General features: G+C 37.8%; 1 protein-coding gene across 1 annotated transcript; it reads left to right on the top strand.

Annotated features, from left to right (window-relative positions):
* The first annotated feature begins 13217 nt into the window (after positions 1 to 13217).
* Positions 13218 to 17811, top strand: LOC121903776 (GTPase IMAP family member 2-like). Its single transcript, XM_042421164.1, has 5 exons — positions 13218 to 13224; positions 13565 to 13588; positions 15205 to 15228; positions 16453 to 16500; positions 16769 to 17811. Exons 1-5 carry the CDS (start codon positions 13218 to 13220, stop codon positions 17314 to 17316), a joined length of 651 nt encoding a protein of 216 aa, XP_042277098.1. The 3' UTR covers positions 17317 to 17811.
* Positions 17812 to 24979: the final 7168 nt, after the last annotated feature.

Below are 24979 nucleotides of genomic sequence, written 5' to 3'. Positions count from 1 at the left end.
CATGGATCAAAAATTCATAATAGAAAGAGTCATAATTGACCTTGTTTGCAGTTGGAGGTTTCTTATCAACAGTTGACAGATGTCTCTTTTACAATGGTGGTCTATGGGGAAAATGCTTTTTGGGCCGCAGGGGGATTTTTTGCCACAATACCACTGGGAAAAATTTGCTGCAAGGCTGAGCGGCGGGGCCATATCCAGCTCTTATAATACATCCATGTTTTGAAGCCTTTAGTTCAGCATTTTGGCCATTGTCATTTTGTTTTTTTGGAGCCAGAAGTGACCATATTTGGACATATAAGCACTAGCCAGCTAGCTTAGTCAGCAAGGTGCATCCATAAATCACGTTAACTGTGATATCCATCAGGATGTTAATTTTGGCTACTGAAAACCAGGCTTAAAACAAAATATACTTGCTGGAAAAACTGAACATCTGACTCCTTAGAGGGTCTTTTAGTACAAACAAATGCTGAACAAGTCTATTTTAAGTGACAAAAATGTTACAATTAACTTTCATGACCTGAAAAGACAGCTCTTGGATGGCTACACCTATACTCTGGGGTTATGATATGTAACCAATGTTGTCGCTGTGGTAGCGACTTGTCAATCACAAAGGAGCCATACCCTAAAGCATACCCTGCTTAAATGTCTATTTTACTATAAATGGGACCATAATTTACAAATGAACATCATGATATATTGACGAAGACTTGAAACTAGCAACTGAGACCATAAACTCATTAGGAAACTATTTATTGGGGTAGTAAATCAAGTGAGAAGTAGGGTCATTTTCTCGTAGACTTCCATACAATCAGACTTCTTTTTGTAGCAAGTTGAGTCGCCCCCTGCTGGCCATTCAAAAGTATGCACTTTTAAAGCACTTCCATAGGAGCTAATCATGTCTTGCAAACACTCGGCATCCGTACACTTTCCCACATACAGCCCATCATCATTTGTGACATCAACTGTAAACGCAGGACCCTGAGCCGACCAGGCAGTCCAAGTCGATCTGGTAACTACACTGGTCATCCCACAGCAGCAGCCTGACTCCCGTGTTGTCAGACTGATCTTTTAATTTTAATAAATTTATATTTATGTAAATGTGGTGATATCTATACATACAGAGCCCCAGAGGGAGCGCTGTTGTTCTGTCCAGTAAAAACATGAAGCTTCACTTTACATTCAGGCAAACTAATGTGGCAGCTACAATTCTTAGATTTAATCTGTGAGACCAACATTCATCTTCCAAAAGGATTTATATCATAGATCAAAATGCTGCAGAGACATTAGAGCCAGCGGTAAATCACCAAAGACCTGCACAGAAATACTTTAACAAGTAGTGCAGTTTGTCTGAACACTGAACACGAATAAAGACAAAACATTCAAAATAATAAAATGCTCATTTAATGCAAACTGTAACCAAACTGTCCAAGTTTGATTTTATAAGGGGTTGTATGAATGAATGACAGTGTGGTTGAGTGACCAAGGGAATGACCGGGAAAGTGACTAAGTGACTGAGTGAGTGAATGAATGCATATCTTAGAATGACAGAGTGAATAAGTGAGCCAATGAATATTATTTAAAACTTTTTGTAGAAACATGACATGTTACAGAGAGAGGCATCACGGAAGCTTTAAAATGGTGGTGCAGCTATCGATTTCTACACAAGCTATGAGTAAATTGATACCATGTATGTTAAGTAGGTTGCCATTTTTAGGAATATGAGAGCAAAAGCATCCATCAGTATTTGCAGTTCAGCTGATGGTGCAGATTACTATGAAAAGCTCTGTCAAGTTGGCACTTTGCAAATTCCACTATTATGTAACACAACTTTCCTAAACTACAGTATATAATACAATGCTTATACAAGTCTCATTCCCAGCATTTTGTGAAACAATGAACATTGAATGATTAAATGTTTTTTCCCATCACTGTTTTATAACATCTAAACTCAGAAATGTGCTTGTGGGGAAGAGTGAGGACCAAAAGGCAGCACTTGGGCAGCAAATCATACAGAGCGAAGCTTTTGATAGACGTTATCAACACTGACTGAAAGACACAGAACAAAACTACAAACTGCAGCCTCCAAAATGACCCCTGAGCTGAATCAGCAGCTCTGGCAGCGTCACACATTAATAACATTATGAGTTTCACAAAGCTTGTAGCTGGTGTCGCTTTGTGGCTTGTGTTCCTGTTATTTTGTCCACCTGCTGTATAATCAGTGGATGGTTTAATATAGGTGGGATCCTCTATGATCCACTGAACCTGTCTTGTGTGTTTTACACTGTTGTGTCCAGCAGGTGGAGCTCTCCTTTTGATAGTCATGAAGACATGACTGGTCATCTGTTTTTATTGGTTTATATTTATATTCTATTTATGTGTTCACTCTGCAGTGCTGTTGTGTTTTTGAGATTTTATCCACATTTTTATTGATTTTCCCCTTGACCCTCAAACTTATGTTTGTGTTTTTATTTGATTGTCATCAGTCTCTGTAAAGCACTTTGGTCAACATTTGTTTTTTTTAAAGGTGCTCTATAAATAAATTGACTTTGCTTTGACTTGACTTTGTCGTGGACCATTAACATTTAGGCTTGAGGACATTAAAGGACGGGTGCACAATTTTTAAGTGTGTCTTAAACCAACAGTCGGGTGTCAGTGAAAGAGGTTTTCCTCACTGTAATCATTCCACTTGTTCATACTGGATATTAAAAGATCCCCTTCAAATGTGCTTTCAGTGGAAGTGATGAAATTACCATTTCATACAGAGTATTTTTATGTGTCTTAAAATATGTCTGGCAGTAGACTCAAGTCAGTCTCTCAATGGTTTGCTCAACTAGAGACTGAGGACAATCTCCCAGCTTTTGTTGGTAGAAACAATTAGAGAATTTAAAAAGAAACCTGCATTGCAGAACCAATCCAAAGTCTTTAGGGCGGCCTTTCATATTGGGGCAGTGACTTGAAGTTCACTACAGAGGAGAATGGGTGCAGAGCATTATTTCCAGTAAGGTGTGTCCTTGACAACATGTAAGGGGTTTAGGTTTGTCAGCGGCTGTACTCTCCACTGTTCGAGCAACTACCATGCATTTAGAAATCCACAGATGATCTGCAGGCGGGGAGATCTCTGACAGTCTGGTATCGCAAGACTAGTCTGGAGTCAATCCTTAAATACATTTCCATTTTCATGGTACATTTGAACTGCTCTGTTCAAATTTTGAAATCCTGGATGATAAGACATTTTCTCTGAGGAAAACTTTCCACAGCATTCCCAAACCATCATGATGGGGGAGAGGTCTGTGTTTAAAGGGGAAGAAAGTAGTGAATGAGATTGGACACGATTGTCAGCGCCTCTTACAAACCCATCTGTATTGTATGATAAAGTATTCTTTCTGAATCTTTCCCAATAGGGAGCCATGTCTCTGGAACTCTTTCTCCAGTCCAATCATGATCATAGTTGCTCAGAGGGTAGATAATATATTTTATGCACAATTTGTTTAAAAGTTTGGTCTGAACTATGCCAACAAACTTTAAATAGCATATGTTTGTTGACTGTACCAAACGTTCAAACAGAATTCAGTAAGAGCTTCTCTGTATGTTGGTTCTGATACTTTGAATCTTCACTAAATGGGTTTAAATTACAGTCACTGGTTTCTCTGGGCAAGTTTGAAGCTTTGCTGCAGGAACTCTGTTCATCATCATCTATCTGCCAGTCAGTGATGTAAGGCAGGTTTATTTGTATAGCACATTTCAACAACAAGGCAATTCAAAGTGCTTTACATAGAGCATAAAAGGCATCAAAACAGAATATAAAAGCAACACAAGTAAAAATACATATAAAAACAACTAAAAAGTGTTAAATTTGGAAATAAAAAGAAGCTAAAATAGAATAAGAAAGGTAAAACAAGAGACTAAAAGTTACAGTGCAGTGTAAAATATTAACCCTCAGTCTTCAGCTGTTAAAAGAACTGAGAGTTGCAGCTGACCTGCAGTTTTCTGGGAGTTTGTTCCAGGTATGTGGAGCATAAAAACTGAACGCTGCTTCTCCATGTTTAGTTTTTACTCTGAAGACAGAAAGCAGACCTGATCCAGACCACCTGAGAGGTCTGGATGGTTCATAATGAAGCAGCAGATCAGAAACGTATTCAGTGGGATGTCAATGAAGTTTTTAATGCCACAAACGGCCACTATTTCTCAGTCCAATGTATTAAGGTTGTATGTTTATTTTCTGTTTAACTGTAGTTTTATTCATGGCTTTATTATTTTATATTGACTAAAGAGAGGTCTGTCTGTATTACTTGTTTTTATGTTGCTGCCTGTGTTTTTTAGGACTCTCGTGCAAGATTTTCAATCTCAGTGAGATTTTCCTGGTAAAATAAAGGTTAAATAAAATAAAATTAAAGAAGTATACTATTTGATAAACTGTTAATGTATTTTTGGAATGAGGATTGTAATTTGAACTGACATGGAAACAAAATTCACCCATTTATCAGTGGATCAGCAGATAAGTTGGTCTGTTACAGACACTGAGCACCAGACCAAAGGTGAACAAGGAAATAAAACTCAAACTATAAAGATTAACCAACAAGATTATTGCTACAACTTTCTTTATTAATCTTTCTTATTCTGTCACTGCTGGGAATACAAACAGTAATGAAGTGCTGTGTAGAAATACTTTTATTCAGAGAATGTTCAGCAAACCTAAATACACACTTCAGTTTATACACACACACACACACACAGAGTCTTGGTTCCATCACTTCAGAGGCCATTACATTAATTAACTCTAACCACTGGCTTAACTTTAAACCAAGTCTTCACCTAAAAATTAATGATTTACATTATGTGGACTTACTTTTTGTCCCCAAAAGAGAGGTGAGTCCCCACAATGTGAGGAATACTTGTTACACACACATACATACACACACACACACACACACACATGCATGTCCACAACTAGCCCAGGGCAGTGGTTCCCAACCTGGGGGTCAAGACCCCCACAAGGGGTCGATGGATTAATCTCAGGGTTTGCAAGAGGATAGGACAAAATTAGCACCGTGTTACTGGTTAAACATCTACCAATCTGTGTCATACCTGTTCAGCGTCCTGCCCACTCTCCTTGGAGGAGGTTGTATCAGGTGAGGTTGTTATCAGTATGGAGAGGTTGTACTTTCATTTATGTTCACGGAGAAAGAAGCAGTAACAGTTTCATTGGTAAGTGATATCAATTTAAATTAAATCTGAACAAATAGGAATCAGTATAACTGTAAGGACTATTTCTGTCAATTGTTCATTGATAACTGATTGTTGATAATCTGTCTCAGGTTTGTGTAATACCATGTCAGTCACATTTTGCCTTGACTAGGCATGAAAATTACATGCGTGTATGAAGGTGTAGTACCAGGAGAGGACCATGATTTTATGGTGTGACAACACTGTAGTTAAGGTCTGGTTAGGTTTAGGCACAAAATCCGCTTGTTTAGGGTTAAGGAAAAATCATGATTTGGATTAAAATGATCACTTGACAGGTGGTGTAAGTTAAAGTTTAAAAAACTGTCCTGACTCATAGTTGGAAACGCAGGGCCGGCTCTAGGCAAGATAAGGATTTGGTGCCCCCCCACCAACCACATTCCACTCAAAGTACCCTACCAGTACCCTACCAGTGCTGCCTCATCACCACCCGCTAATTCTACAGTAAAAATATGGACAACAAACATCAGACACCACAATGGTTGCGAGACAAAAATACATATTTTTATAAATTAAATTTACTCCTCAAACAAATTAATCACATATCAAAAAGAATGAATAAATTGTTAAATGTTGCCAACTACCTGTTAGTAACATACAGACACTGGCACTTGGTTATTCATAGATTACACTCGATAGATGACTCCCTCCATGATGTCATGTGCCTAAAATATTCTGGGCTGTTCTCATGGCTTTTGAGTATTTCACTGCAGTTTTTACAGTCATTCAGTCCATTACTGATTAGTTTGTAGTTGTTTGTTTTGTGAGAACAGTTTGCAGCAGAAGCAGTAAAGACTTTTTTTTTTCTTGGAATATACCACCCAGCTTCTCTTGATTTTCTCTCCATTCACTAATTTTCTGTAAAAGTGGTGGTGATGGGAACTTCTCTCATCCTGTCATTTTGGAAATGTAGAGTCTTATTTGACCTGATATGGCCTCTGCTGACTAACAGCATCCTCATCATATCAGACAGGATCTATAGCTGCTGCCTTGATGGACTCACATACTTCAGGATCTGTTTCAGTTGATGGTGTCTGCAGGCTGTAGAGTAGTAGCAGCAGTGGATGTTGTGTCTGTTGTTCCTTCACCTGAAGGCAAATCTATACATACATGCAAATATAGTTATTAATACTTTAGTAAGAACACACAATGATTCATAAATTACACATCAGGCAATAAATACATCTGAAGCATAAATTATAAATAACAGATGACCAGAACTGTTCAATTACATGAGTGAAAAAAGGTCAAGAATCCAGGTTTAAATTATTTTTTAATAAATTATTCTAGCTTTAATGCATCCCGTAGACAACTTGAATAAATATAGATGATTGCAGTCTAATATTGATTAGTATTTCAGTGAGTTATGTTCCCTTTCTTAATATAGCAATGATATTTATGATTCAATATATTTTGTCACGCTAGTGTTACCATGATAGTGCAAGTGTGTAAGAAACCATTTAATAATCAATAATATTGGTATTTGACTTGAACCTTAAATAGACCCATAGTTCTGTGTAGTTGTAGCTCATTTGTAAAAATGTTTAGGCGGTACTGCCTTAAAAATGAGGGAAAAAATGGGAAAAAAAGAATGAATGAATGAAAATGAAAGAAATTAAATGTGTGTGTGTAGGCTGCAGTTTCCATGGCTTTCTGTCATTGTGAAGGGTTAGTAAATGCTGAAAGGTTTGGCCAAAGTACTGATATAATAAAAATAGACTGTCTAGCATTCATTTGAAGGACAAGACCTTCCAGATGTACAGGATGTGTTATGTATGCTCATAACTGATTGTGAATATTTGATAGAATTATAGCAGAAATGTGTCTGGATTTGTCCATATTGACATTAGTTATATAACTGCAGCTGTAACACAATGAACAGAACTCACCTGCTGCAGGCTGTGTTTCACTGCAGGTAGCTGGAGGGTTTGATATGATGTTAGATGTTGTTGACCTGCAGCTGTATTCAAACATACAGAACATCCAGAGCGTTACACCACTGCACCAAGTCCTTTGTGTCATTCTACTGCATATAAAGTTGTACTGTACAAACAAACTTTATTTAATTTGACTAAGACCTACATTTAATTAGTAACAATGTGTAATTGTAACATTCAACAACAGCAAAAACAACAACAGTAATAATGATGATGATGACAACATAGACATATTATCAATTACACAGAGACAACAAATATCTGGCTGAACTGACCTGCTTCAGAGATCGGTGGAGATGGGAGATCAGATGTAACTTCTCCAGCAGCTGGAGGCTTCTGCAGATACGGTGGAAACCGTTTATAGTGATCACGTCTGTCCATGTCAAATTGATCACTACAAGCAGACAATTATTATAACCGAATTTTTTTGCTTTTTCTCAAATTCTCATGCAGATAACGATGATGACAAACAATCCGTGTATAACAATCCCTGTGCAATAACTCTGTATTACCATAACATGTAGAAATCAAATATATTTACAGTTAACTGTAAATGTAAGTCCAATCAGACTGTTATTATTATTGTTGTGTGGCAAACAACAAAACAGTAATTTTTCACAAAGAAGCTTTCAGCTGACATAAGGCAACTTAAAAATCAAGATAATTTAACATGTTGTGCTTTTCTCTCTTTAGCCCAGCAATTGGTCTCCAGTTAGTTTCTGATATTTCCAGCAGAGTGACATTATGGGGGGCTCATCATCATCTGGTGAGTCCAGTCAGACTTTTAGTCTGGATAACACACTGTCCACATATTACACACATTATAAAAGAACTGTGCTCTCTTCCCTGTTTTTGTGACAAATCACCAAATGTTGTTTTAGTTCTGGTTTCTGGAGCTGAAACTAGCTGTTTGAGGTCATTAATATAACTATCATTATTTCATGAGGGGCAAATGCTGTTTTTAGGCGTGCAAGTAAATTATCTTAATGTCTTTGTATTTCTGTTAAGGTGAGACAGGTGGGTCAGAAAACACATTTAAAAACTGAGTCAAAAAAAGCAGTGGAGTTGTTGTTGTTTAACATCTGGTGAATTTCTTCCTTTAAAATCAGCATCTTACACCAACACGATCAACTCATCACCCAAATACCCAAATATCAGAACAGTTTTCAAATGGTGATGAAATTTTGAGCGAGCCAGTTGTCTGAAACTTTAGTTACAATAAATTGCCTGAGTGCAGATGTTTAGGACACAATAGTCAATCTTTGATTTGACTTTTGCTGATCACATATCCTGTTGCATCTCTCAGCTCTAGACATATTTTACAAAACTGTGTTCTGTATCTGTTTAATTGATCAGATACAGTAAAATTATTCTTGTTTCCATGCCCTAAACTTTCATTTATTAAACGAATATAATATTCATGCCAAGAATAAAATACCGCAACTGATGATACTTCTCTGCATTTATCTACCACAAAATATCTGATGAATTAATTAAAAAAGAATCACAACTTTGTTCTGAAGGAGTCAAGTTTCTCTTCTTCTCCTTGTATTTATGTTTAAATGAGTCCAGACATCACAGGTACTGAGGTGTGGCCTTCAGATACTGATACAGATACAAGTATAATGGTCTCAGTTCAGGCAGAGTAGATAATACTTGTATCAGTCTATTGAGGCTCAATCAGCTTTTCCTCCATTTCTCTCACACCACAAACCTTTCTTCTTCTTTTGTTTATTTACCAGTAAGACTCCCTCGGTGACACACCATCAGTCATCATGCCAAAATCAGATTCAGTTTTTATTATGGACCAATCTCTGTGCTGAAATGTAGAGAAAAGCCTGAAACACTGGAGGCAGCAGTGGCCCCTCCACTCACTGTAAAAGTAACTTTACCGTCTGCCTGCATCCTCAATACTTGTATCAGTCTATTGAGGCTGTGAAAATGTTAATGCTGCTTGTGGACACCAACAATCATGAGACGTTTGAATGGTCGTTGTCATGAGCAGAATTATTACTGATTACATGTGACTGAATGAATGATTTTATACATTTTCTGTATCCCTGCAGTGCAACGTCCTTTGAGACCCCCTGGTGAGTAAACTGGACTGAAACAGAATGACTCTTGTGTATATTAACACATTAAATTACAGCGTTTTCTATTTTACAAAAAGTACAGCTGTGTTCTGTATGTGTTTAATTGATCAGATACAGTTAGATTATTCTTGTTTCTATGTCCATCTGCAATACAAAGTCTAAAGTTTATGTCACAGAACCACATAACATGTATTTATTCTTTAAAGAAATATATTTGAATAATCTTTAGATATATTCATTCACATTCTGTGTAGGGAGCTTATGAGTGTGAATTCAGGCTTGTAGTTGTTAATTTTCATTTGTTGTTTGCTGTTCGCTGCCATTTAGAATAAGTACTGTAGGTGTGTGGTGCCTCATGTGTAAGTATCTTTAGAAGTCACTGGAGGGCAGTGCAAACTGGTTTTGCAGCTGGGAGAAAGTCTTCAACTCATTTCCAACAAATATTGATTGATTCCAATCAGACTTTTCTCTGTCCACCTCCTGAAAGCAGCACATGGATGGGAGGAAGTCTCTGTTAGCAGCTGCTGACATGACTCTGGACAGAGAAACCTGCCCTCCCAGTTTCTCCCTAACTGTGTCCCAGACCCTCAATGTGTGTCTAATCCATTCATTCTTTACTTTAAGTTTGCTCCGAGACTTTTTGTTCAGAAAAGGTCAAACAGACAGAGAAATCTCTGGGTTGAGCTCTTCTCTATCTGGACCCATCCAGTCTCCTGATTATTACTAATCCATGTCACCACAGCACTGAACTGAGCTGCCCAGAAATATCATCTGAAGTTAGGTTGACCCAGACCTCCTCTGTCTTACTCTGGATCTAATCTTTACATCACCAAATATAACTGATGATCATATTCCATAGCAGTGTGTCACACAAACCACTTGTGTTGCTTCTCTGTATTCATCTACCACAAAATATCTGATGAATTAATCAGAAAATAATCACAACTTTGCTCTGAAGGAGTCAAGTTTCTCTTCTTATCCTTGTATTTATGTTTAAATGAGTCCAGACATCACAGGTACTGATGTGTGGCCTTCAGATACTGATACAGATACAAGTATAATGGTCTCAGTTCAGGCAGAGTAGATAATACTTGTATCAGTCTATTGAGGCTGTGAAAATGTTAATGCTGCAACTCTGGAAACCTGATATAAAAACCTTATTGTCCCGACTATCAGATGACTCTGATTATAAGATGACTTCACATCTGTCCAACAGCTGTTTCTGGAAAAAGACTCTTATAAGATACAACATACTTTCACACTCGTCCTGATGGGAAAATTTCACTGAGATACTATTAATCCAAGGAGAAGAGAATCCTCTTTCTTAAAGCATTTTCTCTTTTAAAAGTGAAATGCTTTAATTGAAGCAGAATGTAAATCTGACATTTATGCAGCAGTTCTATCAGTCTCACACTCACACTCCCTCCTGTCAGCCTCTTAGTAGAGGTCAAAATTGGCAGTTAGCATTTTTTAGCCTGTTTGAGCTCCTCATCATCTGTGACAGCAGTAATTCTTGGCTGTTTGACAGATTATTCAGTCTGTGGTCTGTTTCTGCAGTAAAGACACTGATAAACACTTTTGACTCATTTTCATTATTAATTAACTTCCTCCGCGGCAGAAAAACTCGTTACATGAGTCTTCAGAAACTCCTGCAGATTAAACTGAGCTAACAAAAGACTTTTAGTGCTGACTGACTCTAACAGACTGGAAGAAACTCACTAGCCTAGCAACATTAAGGCTACAAACTACCCATAATGCAACACTCTCTGATCTTGTGAACAGGTAATTGTCTCGTCCTTGAATATAAGACAACCTCCACTTCTTCAAAAGTAATTTCCAGAATAAAATAGTGTTTGAACTGATCAGGAATCAGATAAATGCTACAACAACTGATTAAGCTTTTTGTAAAACCATATTATCTTCTATAATCATTGAAATCTGTGGAGCTGCTTTTCTCTCACAGGAGACACCCTGTAAGATGACATTCAGTCAGATGTCTGATCTGATGCCAAATTTAAGATCCAAGCCAAACCTACTAAGACCTGAAGCTTTTGCTTTATTACATTCATTACTGACGCTTAGTTCAGTCTAACACAACAACACATCAACTACGGTGTTGTCTCTCTCCTTCTGATCATTGTGTATCTGTTGCAACACATGACATTCATGGACTGAGGTGATTGGCACAGTCAGAGAGAGGAAGAGAGACATTTCTTAATAATTAACCTTTGAAAATAACCAAACTGGAACCTGAACTAAGCCTAAAGGTTTACACAACAACACAGCCTGAACCTGGAAACTCAAACTTTATCTGAATCCGACAGGTTTTGGGTTGGTGAGCAGACCTCAACCATCACTGTTTACTGTTTAGTCATGAGCCTGTACAGTACATTACTTATTAGTCTAAAGGGATTTTAGATATATAGGTGTTTGATGATTGATCTGGCTTTTTCTGTTCTGTTTTTTTTTTTTACAGATGATGATGATTTAAATGTCCAGGAGGTCAGCAGAAGCAGCCCTGAACTCGAGCGTCCTGTATGTAAGTCAAACTGAATCAGAATTCTTCGACAACATTTTATATAGTTTTTATCCTCTACTCTCCTTCCCCCTTTCAAGTGTCTTCTGGCACTTGCTAGACCATCATTGTAAATAAGAAACTGTTTGTAATATTTTGCCTGGTAAAATAGAAGCAAAATGTTTTTTCTTATTTTAAAAGTATGTATATCACAAACAAAATAAGAACTATTCAACTAATTAAACCATCAAATTTGCCAGGAACTTTATGAAGTAGTCAAGTCAATTTTGGTTATTTAGCCAAAGAACACAAATCACAAGTTTGCATCAAGTAGTTTTACAATCTGTACAACATATGACATCCTCTATCTTTAGACCCTCAGTTTGGATCAGGAAAAACTCTCCAAAAAACCTGTCAACACTTTGCACCAGCAGGAAGCCAATTTGTGTCAAAATCATGAATCAATGATTGCAACATTATACACACACTGTAAAAATCAGCTTAACCTGCCCTTGACAAAGATGTTACTCTGTGACCTGCTGAGGCTAAAGCTGGGGACAAACCTGCACACTGACTGAAACCTACAAAACTGGAAAGTTTCTTTAAGATTGTTTCCACCAGCTGACTCTGATTATTTGTCTTTGACTGTCAGGAAGGAGCATAAACCTTACGACTGAGTAATCACACAGACAACACACTGAACCACTGCTCAGTACGACTTCAGTTCTGGAGGTTGATGAGTCCATAAACACCACAAGAAAGATGCCAATTATCATGTGTTCTTGTACCAAAACAAACATGGAGGCAGCCAATTGCTTATCCTGTTTATATCATGGATTTCGTACGATTTATATGCAATTTGCACAGAAAAGGCTAAAAAAAATATCGTAAGAGTTTGTGTGAGAGTTTGGATGGAGAGGTTTGGGTAATGTGAACTGTAGCAGAAGCTAGTTAAACAAAGCTAACATCAGGTTTTGGTCCGCTGTGTAGCTCTTTGATTTGAGACATTCGTTCTCTTTACAGCTCAATCAGCTTTTCCTCCATTTCTCTCACACCACAAACCTTTCTTCTTCTTTTGTTTATTTACCAGTAAGACTCCCTCGGTGACACACCATCAGTCATCATGCCAAAATCAGATTCAGTTTTTATTATGGACCAATCTCTGTGCTGAAATGTAGAGAAAAGCCTGAAACACTGGAGGCAGCAGTGGCCCCTCCACTCACTGTAAAAGTAACTTTACTGTCTGCCTGCATCCTCAATACTTGTATCAGTCTATTGAGGCTGTGAAAATGTTAATGCTGCTTGTGGACACCAACAATCATCAGACGTTTGAATGGTCGCTGTCATGAGCAGAATTATTACTGATTACATGTGACTGAATGAATAATTTTATACATTTTCTGTATCTCTACAGTGGCAGATTTGGCCATCATGACAGGTGAGTAAAACCAGACTGAGACAGAATTACTCTTGTGTATATTAACATCTACAATGACAGTGTTTTCTATTTTATTATGGACCAATCTCTGTGCTGAAATGTAGAGAAAAGCCTGAAACACTGGAGGCAGCAGTGGCCCCTCCACTCACTGTAAAAGTAACTTTACCGTCTGCCTGCATCCTCAATGCTTGTATCAGTCTATTGAGGCTGTGAAAATGTTAATGCTGCTTGTGGACACCAACAATCATCAGACGTTTGAATGGTCGCTGTCATGAGCAGAATTATTACTGATTACATGTGACTGAATGAATAATTTTATACATTTTCTGTATCTCTACAGGGGCAGCTGGGGCCTTCATGATAGGTGAGTAAAACTGGACTGTGACAGAATTATTCTTGTGTATATTAACATCTACAATGACAGTGTTTTCTATTTTACAAAAAGTACATCTGTGTTCTGTACCTGTTTAATTGATCAGATACAGTAAGATTATTCTTGTTTTCATGTCCATCTGCAACACAAAATCTAAACTTTTATTCATTGAAGTCCTCCTTCACTCAAAAACATGTTTTTCTTCTTGTTCCTTCAGTTGGATGTTGTTCTCTTCTCTGTGCAGAATGATGTATGTGCAGAGTTTGTTTTCACATTCATCTGCTGAAGGAGGAAAGTTTCTCTGAGTTCACCTTAAATCTCAGTTTAACACGTGAACCTACAAGCAGGATTTGTGACATCACAAATTGTTGGTAGCCAATCGTGGTCCAGTATGCAAATTACAATTAAGTGTGATGTGGAAACTTGAAGCCTCCAGTGCACAAACACTGAGAATGAACTTTACAGTGAAGGAGGAGACATCTGGTGTCCAGCAGGAAAACTTTAGAAATCAACAATATTTACATATTCAAAGATTCTGGATTTTTAATGAGGGAGAAGGAGGAGATGTTGTTTTAAGGATTTAATGAGGTAATTGATGTTTTCCAACGCAAACTATTATTCCAAGTAGAGTCTTTTTTTTTTCTTACTTTATTCATTGTTCAAAGTAAAGATACAATCATTATGAAGAATTCTTCATGTTGGGCACACAGTTGATAACTACTTGCAAACAATATAATCTGCAGTTTATGTCCTTTTTATTCAGGCTTTCATAGTCTTAAGTGCAATATCACAGCAGTGCATGTTTGTAGTTGTACTTTGCACCTTTTATTTCTCTGTCCACCTCCTGAAAGCAGCACATGGATGGGAGGAAGTCTCTGTTAGCAGCTGCTGACATGACTCTGGACAAAGAAACCTGCCCTCCCAGTTTCTCTCTAACTGTGTCCCAGACCCTCAATGTGTGTCTGATCCATTCATTCTTTACTTTAAGTTTGCTCCAAGACTTTTTGTTCAGAAAAGGTCAAACGGACAGAGATATCGCTGGGTTGAGCTCTTCCCTATCTGGACCCATCCAGTCTCCTGATTATTACTAATCCATGTCACCACAGCACTGAGCTGAGCTGCCCAGAAATATCATCTGAAGTTAGGTTGACCCAGACCTCCTCTGTCTCACTCTGGATCTAATCTTTACATCACCAAATATAACTGATGATCATATTCCATAGCAGTGTGTCACACAAACCACTTGTGTTGCTTCTCTGGATTCATCTACCACAAAATATCTGATGAATTAATCAGAAAAGAATCACAACTTTGCTCTGAAGGAGTCAAGTTTCTCTTCTTCTCCTTGCATTTATGTTTAAATGAGTGCATACATCACAGGTACTGAGGTGTGGCCTTCAGATACTGATACAGATACAAGTATAATGGTCTCAGTTCAGGAAGAGTAGATAATACTTGTATCAGTCTATTGAGGCTGTGAAAATGTTGATGCTGCTTGTGGACACCAACAATCATGAGACGTTTGAATGGTTGTTGTCATGAGCAGAATTATTACTGATTACATGTGACTGAATGAATGATTCTGTACATTTTCTGTATCTCTACAGAGGCAGCTGGGGCCTTCATGAACGGTGAGTAAAACTGGACTGAGAGATAATTAATCTTGTGTACATTAACATCTAAAATGACAGTGTTCTCTAGTTTTTTTTAAATATACAACTGTGTTTTTTATCTCTTTAATTGATCATCAGATACAATAAGATTATTCTTGTTTCCATGCCCATCAGCAATATGAAGTCTAGTTTAGTCTAGTTTGGAGTCAATCATGGTTCAGTATGTAATTTACACAAGTGTGATGTGGAAACTTGAAGCCTCCAGTGCACAAACACTGAGAATGAACTTTACAGTGAAGGAGGAGACATCTAGTGTCCAGCAGGAAAACTTAAGAAATCAACAATATTTACATATTCAGAGATTCAGGATTTTTAATGAGGGAGAAGGAGGAGATGATGTTTTAAGGATTTAATGAGGTAAATTAACATTTTTGTAGAAGAACCATGTAAGATACAAATTATTATTCAAAGCAGAGTATGTTTATATGTGCTAACACATGTCTGGAGGGGATCTTTACATATAATTTCATTCACATTCTGTGTAGGGAGCTTATGACTGTGAATTCAGGCTTGTAGTTGTTAATTTTCAGTTTTGGTTTTATGTACGCTGCCATTTACAACAAGTAATGTAGAAGTGTGGTCCGTTTAAAGTGTGCAGGACACATTTGTGAGTCATGAGTCACTGCTGGGGCAGAAAACAGCAGCCCTGTGTCTGATCAGTGTTTTGGTGACTCTAAGTTGGCTGATTAGTGGAGCTGACTGGTGACCTGTCCAGGTGTACCCACCACTCACCCAACATAAACTGGAATAGACCACGGCCCCACATGACCCTGATCCTGCTGAGACTAATCTTTACATCACCAAATATAAGTGATGATCATATTCCATAGCAGTGTGTCACACAAACCACTTGTGTTGCTTCTCTGTATTCATCTACCACAAAATATCTGATGAATTAATCAGAAAATAATCACAACTTTGCTCTGAAGGAGTCAAGTTTCTCTTCTTCTCCTTGTATTTATGTTTAAATGAGTCCAGACATCACAGGTACTGATGTGTGGCCTTCAGATACTGATACAGATACAAGTATAATGGTCTCAGTTCAGGAAGAGTAGATAATACTTGTATCAGTCTATTGAGGCTGTGAAAATGTTAATGCTGCTTGTGCACACCAACAATCATGAGATGTTTGAATGATCTAATGAATGGTTTTGTACATTTTCTGTATCTCTTCTGTTTCAGATGTGCCACAGCACCTTAGAAGCAGCTTTGAGTTCCTGCCACCTTACAGTGAGTAGAACTGAACTGAGACAGACATTATTCTTGTGTATATTAACATTTAAAATTGTAGTGTTTTGTAGCTGGTAGGTACAAACTCACATTATATTTCATTTCATATTTTTAAGCTCACTGGTAAATATACAATTTTAAAGATGACAATGGCTGACAGATTCTCTTAAGCTTACTTTAAAGAAACTAGTTGTGAATCCACTTTTAATATAATCAGTTTGGATGTGATCAACACTGAGTTTATTTTCTAATTTAATTTTCTTCTCAGTGTCTGAGCTGAGGGTTGTTCTGCTGGGGAACAGCTGGTCTGAGAGGAGTTCAGTGGGGAACTTCATACTGGGAAAGACTGAGTTCAGCACTGAGGAAGAACCAGACTGCTGTCTGAGAGTCAGGGGACAGTTGAAGGAGAAAGAAATAGTTCTCATCAACACCCCAGATCTGCTGCATCCAAACATCCCTGAAGACAAACTAAGAAAACATGTAGAAAACTGTGTGAGTCTCTCTGATCCTGGACCTCATGTGTTCCTGCTGGTTCTACAGCCTGAAGACTTCACTGAGGAACACAAACTGAGGATGTGCAGAGTCTTGAAGAACTTTGGTGGTCGACCATTTGATCATTCACTGATACTGATATCAACACCCAGAGAGGAGAGTCCAGGTTTTATGGAAGAATACAGGCAACACCCAGCCTTAAAAGACCTGATCAGAATGAGCCAGTACAGGTTTCTGTGGAGGAAAAACCTTGAGCTTGCAGAGCTGTTAACACGGTTAGGTCAGATTGTGAAAGAGAACAACGGAGAACATCTGAACCTGTAGTTATTAAACTGCTAAAAGTGGATTTCAGTTAGTTGGACTTAAGTAAAAGATAAATTTAAAATGCTTTACTTTTTACTCCAAATGTCCAACTCAAGAATAAAATCATTTCATTCATCAGAAAGTGGTAGCCAAATTGTATAAGTTGCTGTATAAGTTTGCCTGTCAGTATCTCTGAGCAGTCTGATAATGTGCACATATCTTAGCTACAGAACATAAAAGTAAAAGAGAGAGTCAGTAAAGGAAGGATTTAAAGATTTTCTTGTTTATTCAAAATGTTCTTTGAGCCTGTCAAGATGTAAAGAGGAACATGGTGTGTATATATGCAACCCAGTCTCACAGCAATTCATGAAATAGTCATGAAATTTAATGTAAATATTCGTGTACATGGACATGATTTTTCCATTTTTTTCTTGACAGTCAGCATGATTTTCAAACTAATGTATTTTAATTTGAAGTTGGTTTTGTACCTTTCGCACTTTTTTCTGTCAGTTGGGACTCAGGGGCTCAGAGGCTGTATTGTTTTTTCTCATTTGTTATTCATTTTTTGACTATAACTGCTACATTACTCAACATTTAATCACGAGATTTGATCCTTATTTTTATTTCTTTATTTTGATATTACCAGCCTGGTGGGTAGCTGTGTATGAATATGTTCCTCACTGTCAATTTTAATATCTTCACCTCTATCTAACATTTCTCAATACAAAACACAAAGTTGTCCTTGATAACTCAAGAAATGAAAGGTTATGGCCATTTACTTTAATTATTTCTCCTTCGATTCTGAGAAATCAAGTTTTTTTGTCAGTTTTAGATGATAGCGGCTACATTAGCCTACCCATGATCCTCAGCCACCGTTACTATGGTGAAGATGCCAGCTAAAGTCGTGACATAACCTGTATTGCAACTCCCTCACATAGTCAGTTAAGTTTCTACCATGGATGTATTATAAGAGCTGGATACTGAACTAAAAATGATGCCCATTCAGTCTTATAGGAATTGCTTGGCTGGCGCATACGCCAAAAAAAGTTTCTAGCTTCCAGGTTTACTTCCATCTTGTGCGGCCCACTGAATATACGCAGTAGTGTTTCTCCTGTTGGTCTGTCAGTTCCCACTCGGTCCATAGACTTTACATTGTGATGACATCACAGATTTTTAAATCACTTTTCTCGGCTCTAGGAAAGTTTTACAAATATAAAACCTCCATGGGTCAAAAGTTCATTATAGACAGAGTCATAATTAACGTTGTTTGCAGTTCGACGTGTCCTGTCAATAGTTTTACAGATGTCTCTTTTAATATGGTGGTCTATGGGGAAAATGCTTTTTGGGCTGCAGGGGGATTTTTCGCTGCAATACCGCAAGTGACCACTGGGAAAAAATGGCTGCAAGGCTGAGTGGCGGTGCCCTATCCAGCTCTTATTATACATCCAGGGATACTACTTTGGCACCATTTGGGTTATTTTTTGGTTCCTAACTATAATATATAGTAGACCTAGAGGCAGAACTAACTTCTGCCACTCCAGTGTTCTGCACATAATTAATTAAATAAACACCTTGCAGGCAAAACACCAAAAAAGCACAAAAAAGAACAACGGCATGAGAGTTTTAATTATCAAGTAAATATACAAACATATGTATACAGTCTATACTAATCTAGATGAAAGAAAACAAGAACAGGGATGAAGCGAGAAAGACTTAGTTCCTCCTAAATAGTAAGCAGCCCACGAGGTCATAAACTGTGCAGTAAAGTTATCACATGGGGATCCTACATCTTATCAAATATGGGTCCGTGGCCTGATGTGTATCAATCTGGGGGTCCTTGACACCAAAAAGGTGGAGAACCACTGTGTTAAGACATATCTGGAGGGGATCTTTAAATACGTTTTCATGTTCATGGTACATTTAAACTGCTGTGTTCAAATTTTGAAATCAACAATAAAACATTTTCTCTGAGGAAAACTTTCCACAGCATTCCCAAACCGTCATGATGGGGAGAGGACTGTGTTGAAAGGGGATAAAAGTAGTGAATGAGAACATGATTGTCGCTGCCTCTGACATACCCATCTGTATTGTATGATAAAGTATTCTTTATGATCCCACCCTGTATACAAGTGTGTATTTGACTCACCCTCTATCACATCGGGCAGGGCCGGAAACTTGACTGTGAGTCACAGCGCTGCTGGATCCATGAAAATAGAGCCCAATAAAGGAGCCATGTCTCTGGAACACTTTCTCTAGTCCAATCATGATCATAGTTGCTCAGAGGATAGATCATATATTTTATGCACAATTTGTTTAAACACAGTGTTTGTTTGCTTGGTGCTGTCAAAATAAGATGCTATTTAAAGTATGTTGTCATAGCTCAGACCAAAATTTAAAACAGAGTTTGGTAAAAGAGCTTTTCTGTATGTTGCTCCTGATACTTTGAATCTCCACTAAATGGGTTTAAATTACTGTCACTGGTTTCTCTGGGCAGCTTTGAAGCTTTGCTGCAGGAACTCTGTTCATCATCATCTATCTACCAGTCAGTGATGTCAATGAGGTTTTTAATGCCACAAACAGCCACTGTTTCTCAGTCCAATTTATTAAGGTTGTCTGTTTATTTTCTTTTTTATTGTAGTTTTATTCATGGTTTTATTATTTGACATTGACTAACAAGAGGTCAGTCTGTATTACACGTTTTCATGGTGTTTGTCTGAAACTTGTTTCTGTCTGTGTTGGTTAGGACTCTCTTGCAAGATTTTTAATCTCAATGAGGATTTCCTGCAAATAAAGATTAAATAAAATAAAATATTTAAAGTATACTACTTGATAAACTGTTAATGTATTTTGTAATGAGGATTGCTTGTAATCTGAGCTGACACAGAAACAAAATTCACCCATTTATCAGTGTTCAGATCAGCAGATAAGCTGGTCTGTTACAGAAGCTGAGCACCAAACCAAAGATGAACAAGGAAATGACTCACTGTAAAGATTAATCAACAAGATTATTGCTACAACTTTCTTTATTAATTATTCTAATTATGTCACTGCTGGGAATACAAACAGTAATGAAGCATTGTGTAGAAATACTTTTACTCAGAGAATGTTCAGCAAACCCAGATACACACTTGTGTTTATGCACACACACACACACACACACACACCAGACTATATTTCTGAATGAATGAAGCAAAAATAATTGTTTATTATACGGATGATATTGATGATTGAAGTGTTGTCACAAGTCTTTGGCTCTTAGACTCTACAGGGAGATTTTGAATCGAGGGACATCAGTCCTGAGCAGCAGCAAGATAAAAAATCTCATGGAGACCAGATACTGATGGTGGCTGATGACTCCTGCTGAGACTGATGAGACTGATGAGATTGATGAAGTGATGCACTGATGAATCTGCAGAGACTGGACGGTGATGGGGAGGTGCCACCCTGAAAGCACTAAAGGCAGAGAAGGAGAAAACATATTTAGAAAGACAGATGCAACATGATGGGACTGAGAATGAAGGTGTGTCATCATGTTATTGGTTAGATGTGACCAACTGATGTTAATAATTGATGTCTTAATTGATGCAATGACACACGAATCATGTTGTAGATGGAGATTTAATTAACTATGATGATTTGTAGAAAAATAGTCTACATGAAATCAAATAACCTGTAAAATGTTATATAATTATAATTGTGCAGTGTTATAATTGTTATTAAGACTGTGTCAGATTAGATTCTATGGTGGCTTTATAACTGTGGTTTGTGCAGAAAAATGGTTTCAGAAACACATTTTTAATATTAGTCCACAACTACAACACCAAAGTCAGCTACGGTCTCAAAAATTAGTTTGTAACAGTCAACACTCAAACAAAAAAAAAAATCAACATTAGTAAAAATTGAATATTACTAAGATACTTCTGTTCAATTTGCATTTTTATTACATCATATTTCTACTTTTCATATTCAAGTCTATAGTGAGTGTGAGATAATGCACAGCAGCAATACCTAAATACATCACCAGCAGGGGCATCACTAGAGATTTATGGTTAGGGGGGCTAAGCCTTTACGGAAAGAGGAGGGGGGGTGGGAGGGTGGGGGAGGGGGGATCACAGAGAGAGATACAGCTGTATCTCCCTCTGTGATCCTGAGGGCGTCCATGCCTTCATCCTGGTCCTACCTGTGGATCCCCTCACTGATGAAGACAAGGGAGAGATAAAGACCATCCAGAACACATTCAGCTCTCAAGTCAATGACTTCACCATGATTCTGTTCACTGTGGAGTCAGATCCTACAGCTCCAGCTGTTGTTGACTTTGTAAAAGAAAACAGAGACATCCAGGAGCTCATTCAGAGCTGTGGAGGAAGACATGTTGTTCTCAACATCAAGGACAAGCAGCAGATCTCTGAGATGTTGGATACTGTGGAAAAAGTGAGAGTTGGAGGATCCAGATGTTTCACAAAGGACATGTGCACCAAGGTTCAGATGGAGAAGGTTGTAGAGCTGGAGAGAAGTGATGATGAAAATCAGAGCAGAGAGAGTCTCAGGATGGTGCTGATTGGGAAGACTGGCAGTGGGAAGAGTGCGACTGGAAACACAATTTTAGGCAAAAATTATTTTAAACCCAGAATCAGCCCAAAGCCAGCGACCAAGTCTTGCGAGCAGGCAACAGGAGAGATAGATGGCCGGCCAGTTGTTGTGGTCAAAACCCCCGACTTGTTTGATACGACTCTCTCTGATGATGAAGTTTAACAGGAGCTTCTAAAAGGCATCAGCATGGTGGCTCCTGGACCTCATGTGTTCTTGCTGGTGCTGCAGATCGGGAGCTTTACACAAGAAGAAAAAGACTCTCTGGAGCTGATCAAGAGGGTTTTTGGTGAAAGGTCCGGAGATTTCATCATCATCATCTTCACCAGAGGAGAAGAACTGAATGATCAGTCATTTGAGAGTTACATTGAAGACTGTGATGACTTTGTCAAACAGCTAATAAATGAGTGTGGAGGCAGATACCAGGTATTCAACAACAAAGATCAGACAAACCGCACACAGGTCAGAGAGCTGCTGACCAAGATTGAGAACATGGTGAAGAAAAATGGCAGCGGCTGCTACAAAACTGAGATGTTAGAAATGGCAAAGGAACAGATACGGGAACAGAGGATCAACAAAAGAAAACATGACGAAATGCAACAGATAGAAAAAAAACTAGAAGCAAAAATATCTGAAATGGAACAGAGAGCTAAACATGGGGAACAAAGTAATCTAAAATTGGAAAAACAAATAAAAAAACTGAGACAAGAACTGGAAGATATAAAGATAAAACATGATGAGAACAAAAACAAATGCAACATCCTGTGATTAGTGGGCAGAACCACTATAAATGAAAACGTGATGCTAGCAGCTGGCACCAAGGCCTAACCTCATTCCAAAGAATGAGATTCTTTAGCTTTATTTTACGTAACTTGAGAAGCTACATTTTATATATTGTCTGGATTTAGAGTTTAAATATTTATGTGCTTAAATAGCACTTTTAAGAAAGAGTTAATTCCTCTGCTCTCTTTTTATCCTATAAAGTTACACCATCTCTCACTCTATTATCTGAAAAATCATAAATGTAGTGAATTTATATTGAGCTGCAATGATTAATCAGTGAATTGATTAGTTGCCAACTATTAAATTAATCACCAAGTATTTTGATAATCCTTAAATTGTTTGGAGTTACACTTAAAGAAAAAAATGTCCAAATTCTCTAATTCCAGCTTCTGAAATGTGAATATTATCTTGGGCTTTGGGAGACAGTGATCAACATTTTTCACCATTTCCAGACATTTTGTAGAACAAACATCTAATCAATTAATCTAGAAAACAATCAACAGATTAATCGATAATGAAAATAATTGTTAGTTGCTCTAATCTCCTAAAATTACACCGGCTCCCACTCTACATTTTATCTGACTGATAAAAAATTTAGGAATCAAGTTATATTCCTTTTTCTTGATTTTCTTCTCTCAACACAGTCCCACACTGGTGCACTCTCAGATCATCTCTGGGTAATTCAATAAACTGGGGAATTATTAGTGTAGAAAATACTCCTTCCTGCCCAGACCTAGGTGGGCGGGACACCATCTACAAGCCACACCTGAACTGATAAGAGGCCTGGCTCAGTCTCTTCCCATTGTCTGCTGCAGCATGGTGAGCTGTGCGTATTAGCTTCCTTCTCCTGTTGACTGTGCATCAGATGCATTCTTAAACCTTTAAATCATCATCATCATCATCATCATCATCATCTGCCAGTCAACTATTCATTGTAAACCTGTGGACAAGACAATAAACTGTTGAACAGCTCTCATCCCTGGTCCTAGTCCTCATACTTTAACTGGTGTGCCAATGCAGAGGCATTTACAATACCCAGCTACCACAAAAGTCATTAATCATTAATCATTATATTTTAATGCTATGGGGAGTTTGTGAAATTTGCAGCAAATGAACAATTATGTGTTTTGTATATGTAAGACCCATTTTTTGTTAAACTTTTGTTTGCTAAAACTTCCACCACTTGGGGGAGTAGTGCCACTTTCAATTACACAGAGGTTAATATAATTACTTGACACAGGTGTTGCTGACCTGGGAGAAGCAAACAGCTATTGACAGTGTGGTAATGGTTGTAAATGAATATTATGTTTTCTTTTGTCTGTATTATGGAAATAGACTTATTACAGAAAAAGTGGATGCACTATGTTTGTCTTACAGATTGTAAGTAATAAATCACATTTGTACTGGAAACAGTGGAAAGTTTGTCATCTTTGCATCAAAATAAATCAATCAGCAACTGTTGTGGCCTTTTTTGATGGGCAAAGGGGTCAGTATGTATATATATGAGATGGGATGGAAGCCACCAAATGTCAGACATGAATGTGAGATCATTCGAATTTGACACAGACTTGCAAATATGCCTGAACAACAGCTCACTAAAAAGAAATTTAGTTGGGACATTTTGCATAAACACCCCTCAAGTTGTCAGGTGAAGTTTTGATGATTCCCTTTATATTTTCCACAACAGATTACAGCGTAATATCCAGGATGCCCAGTGCAAACTGTTACTAATGTACAAAGAAAGATGGTGTGTTGATGTTTGGTTCAAACTTACATTATGGACATATTGTCTGATGAATAACAGCGTGGAGCCTTATGTGAAGCAGAATTTATCCAAAAGTCAGAGATCTCCGATCGAGGTGAGACTGAAGACGAAGTCCATTTTGTTTTAATGCTCATTGTTTGATGATTTAAGGGCTACACTGTTTAGTAAAATGTCTTTAATTTCTGATGACTTTTTCTGGATGAATGACTGTAAGAAATGAGCCGTGTTTCAGGAAGGAAATCTTTTGTGTGGCTGATTTTATGTGTAAATCACAGAACAGAAGACAAAGTTCTCTGTTTGTAATGTCAGTTTGTTCTTGTCTATGTTTGACAGTGTTTCACCACTACAACTATATTTTGGTGTCTTGTGAGTTCATTTGGGCTGAGCTCCTGTGTGTACATGACACTAACTGACTCACTAACTCACTCCATCACTCACTTAGCCAACAGGCAGCTTAGCAGGCAGAACGAGTCATCCATTAATCATAGAGGTGGGTGGTTTGATTCCCATGTCCTGTTTATAAATGTCCTTGAGCAATACGCTGAACTA

This window comes from Thunnus maccoyii, chromosome 9, assembly GCF_910596095.1.
Source record: "Thunnus maccoyii chromosome 9, fThuMac1.1, whole genome shotgun sequence".
Lineage (NCBI taxonomy): Eukaryota > Metazoa > Chordata > Actinopteri > Scombriformes > Scombridae > Thunnus > Thunnus maccoyii.
Note: the sequence above shows the minus strand (reverse complement) of the source record. Positions and strands in the feature narration are given on the sequence as shown.

Bases quoted from the DNA above. Each gene is read 5' to 3' on its own strand.
- LOC121903776 (XM_042421164.1), top strand. The intron at 15,229-16,452 runs GTGAGTAAAACT...CTTCTGTTTCAG, and splicing joins AGCTGGGGCCTTCATGAACG to ATGTGCCACAGCACCTTAGA. The intron at 16,501-16,768 runs GTGAGTAGAACT...TTTTCTTCTCAG, and splicing joins TGAGTTCCTGCCACCTTACA to TGTCTGAGCTGAGGGTTGTT.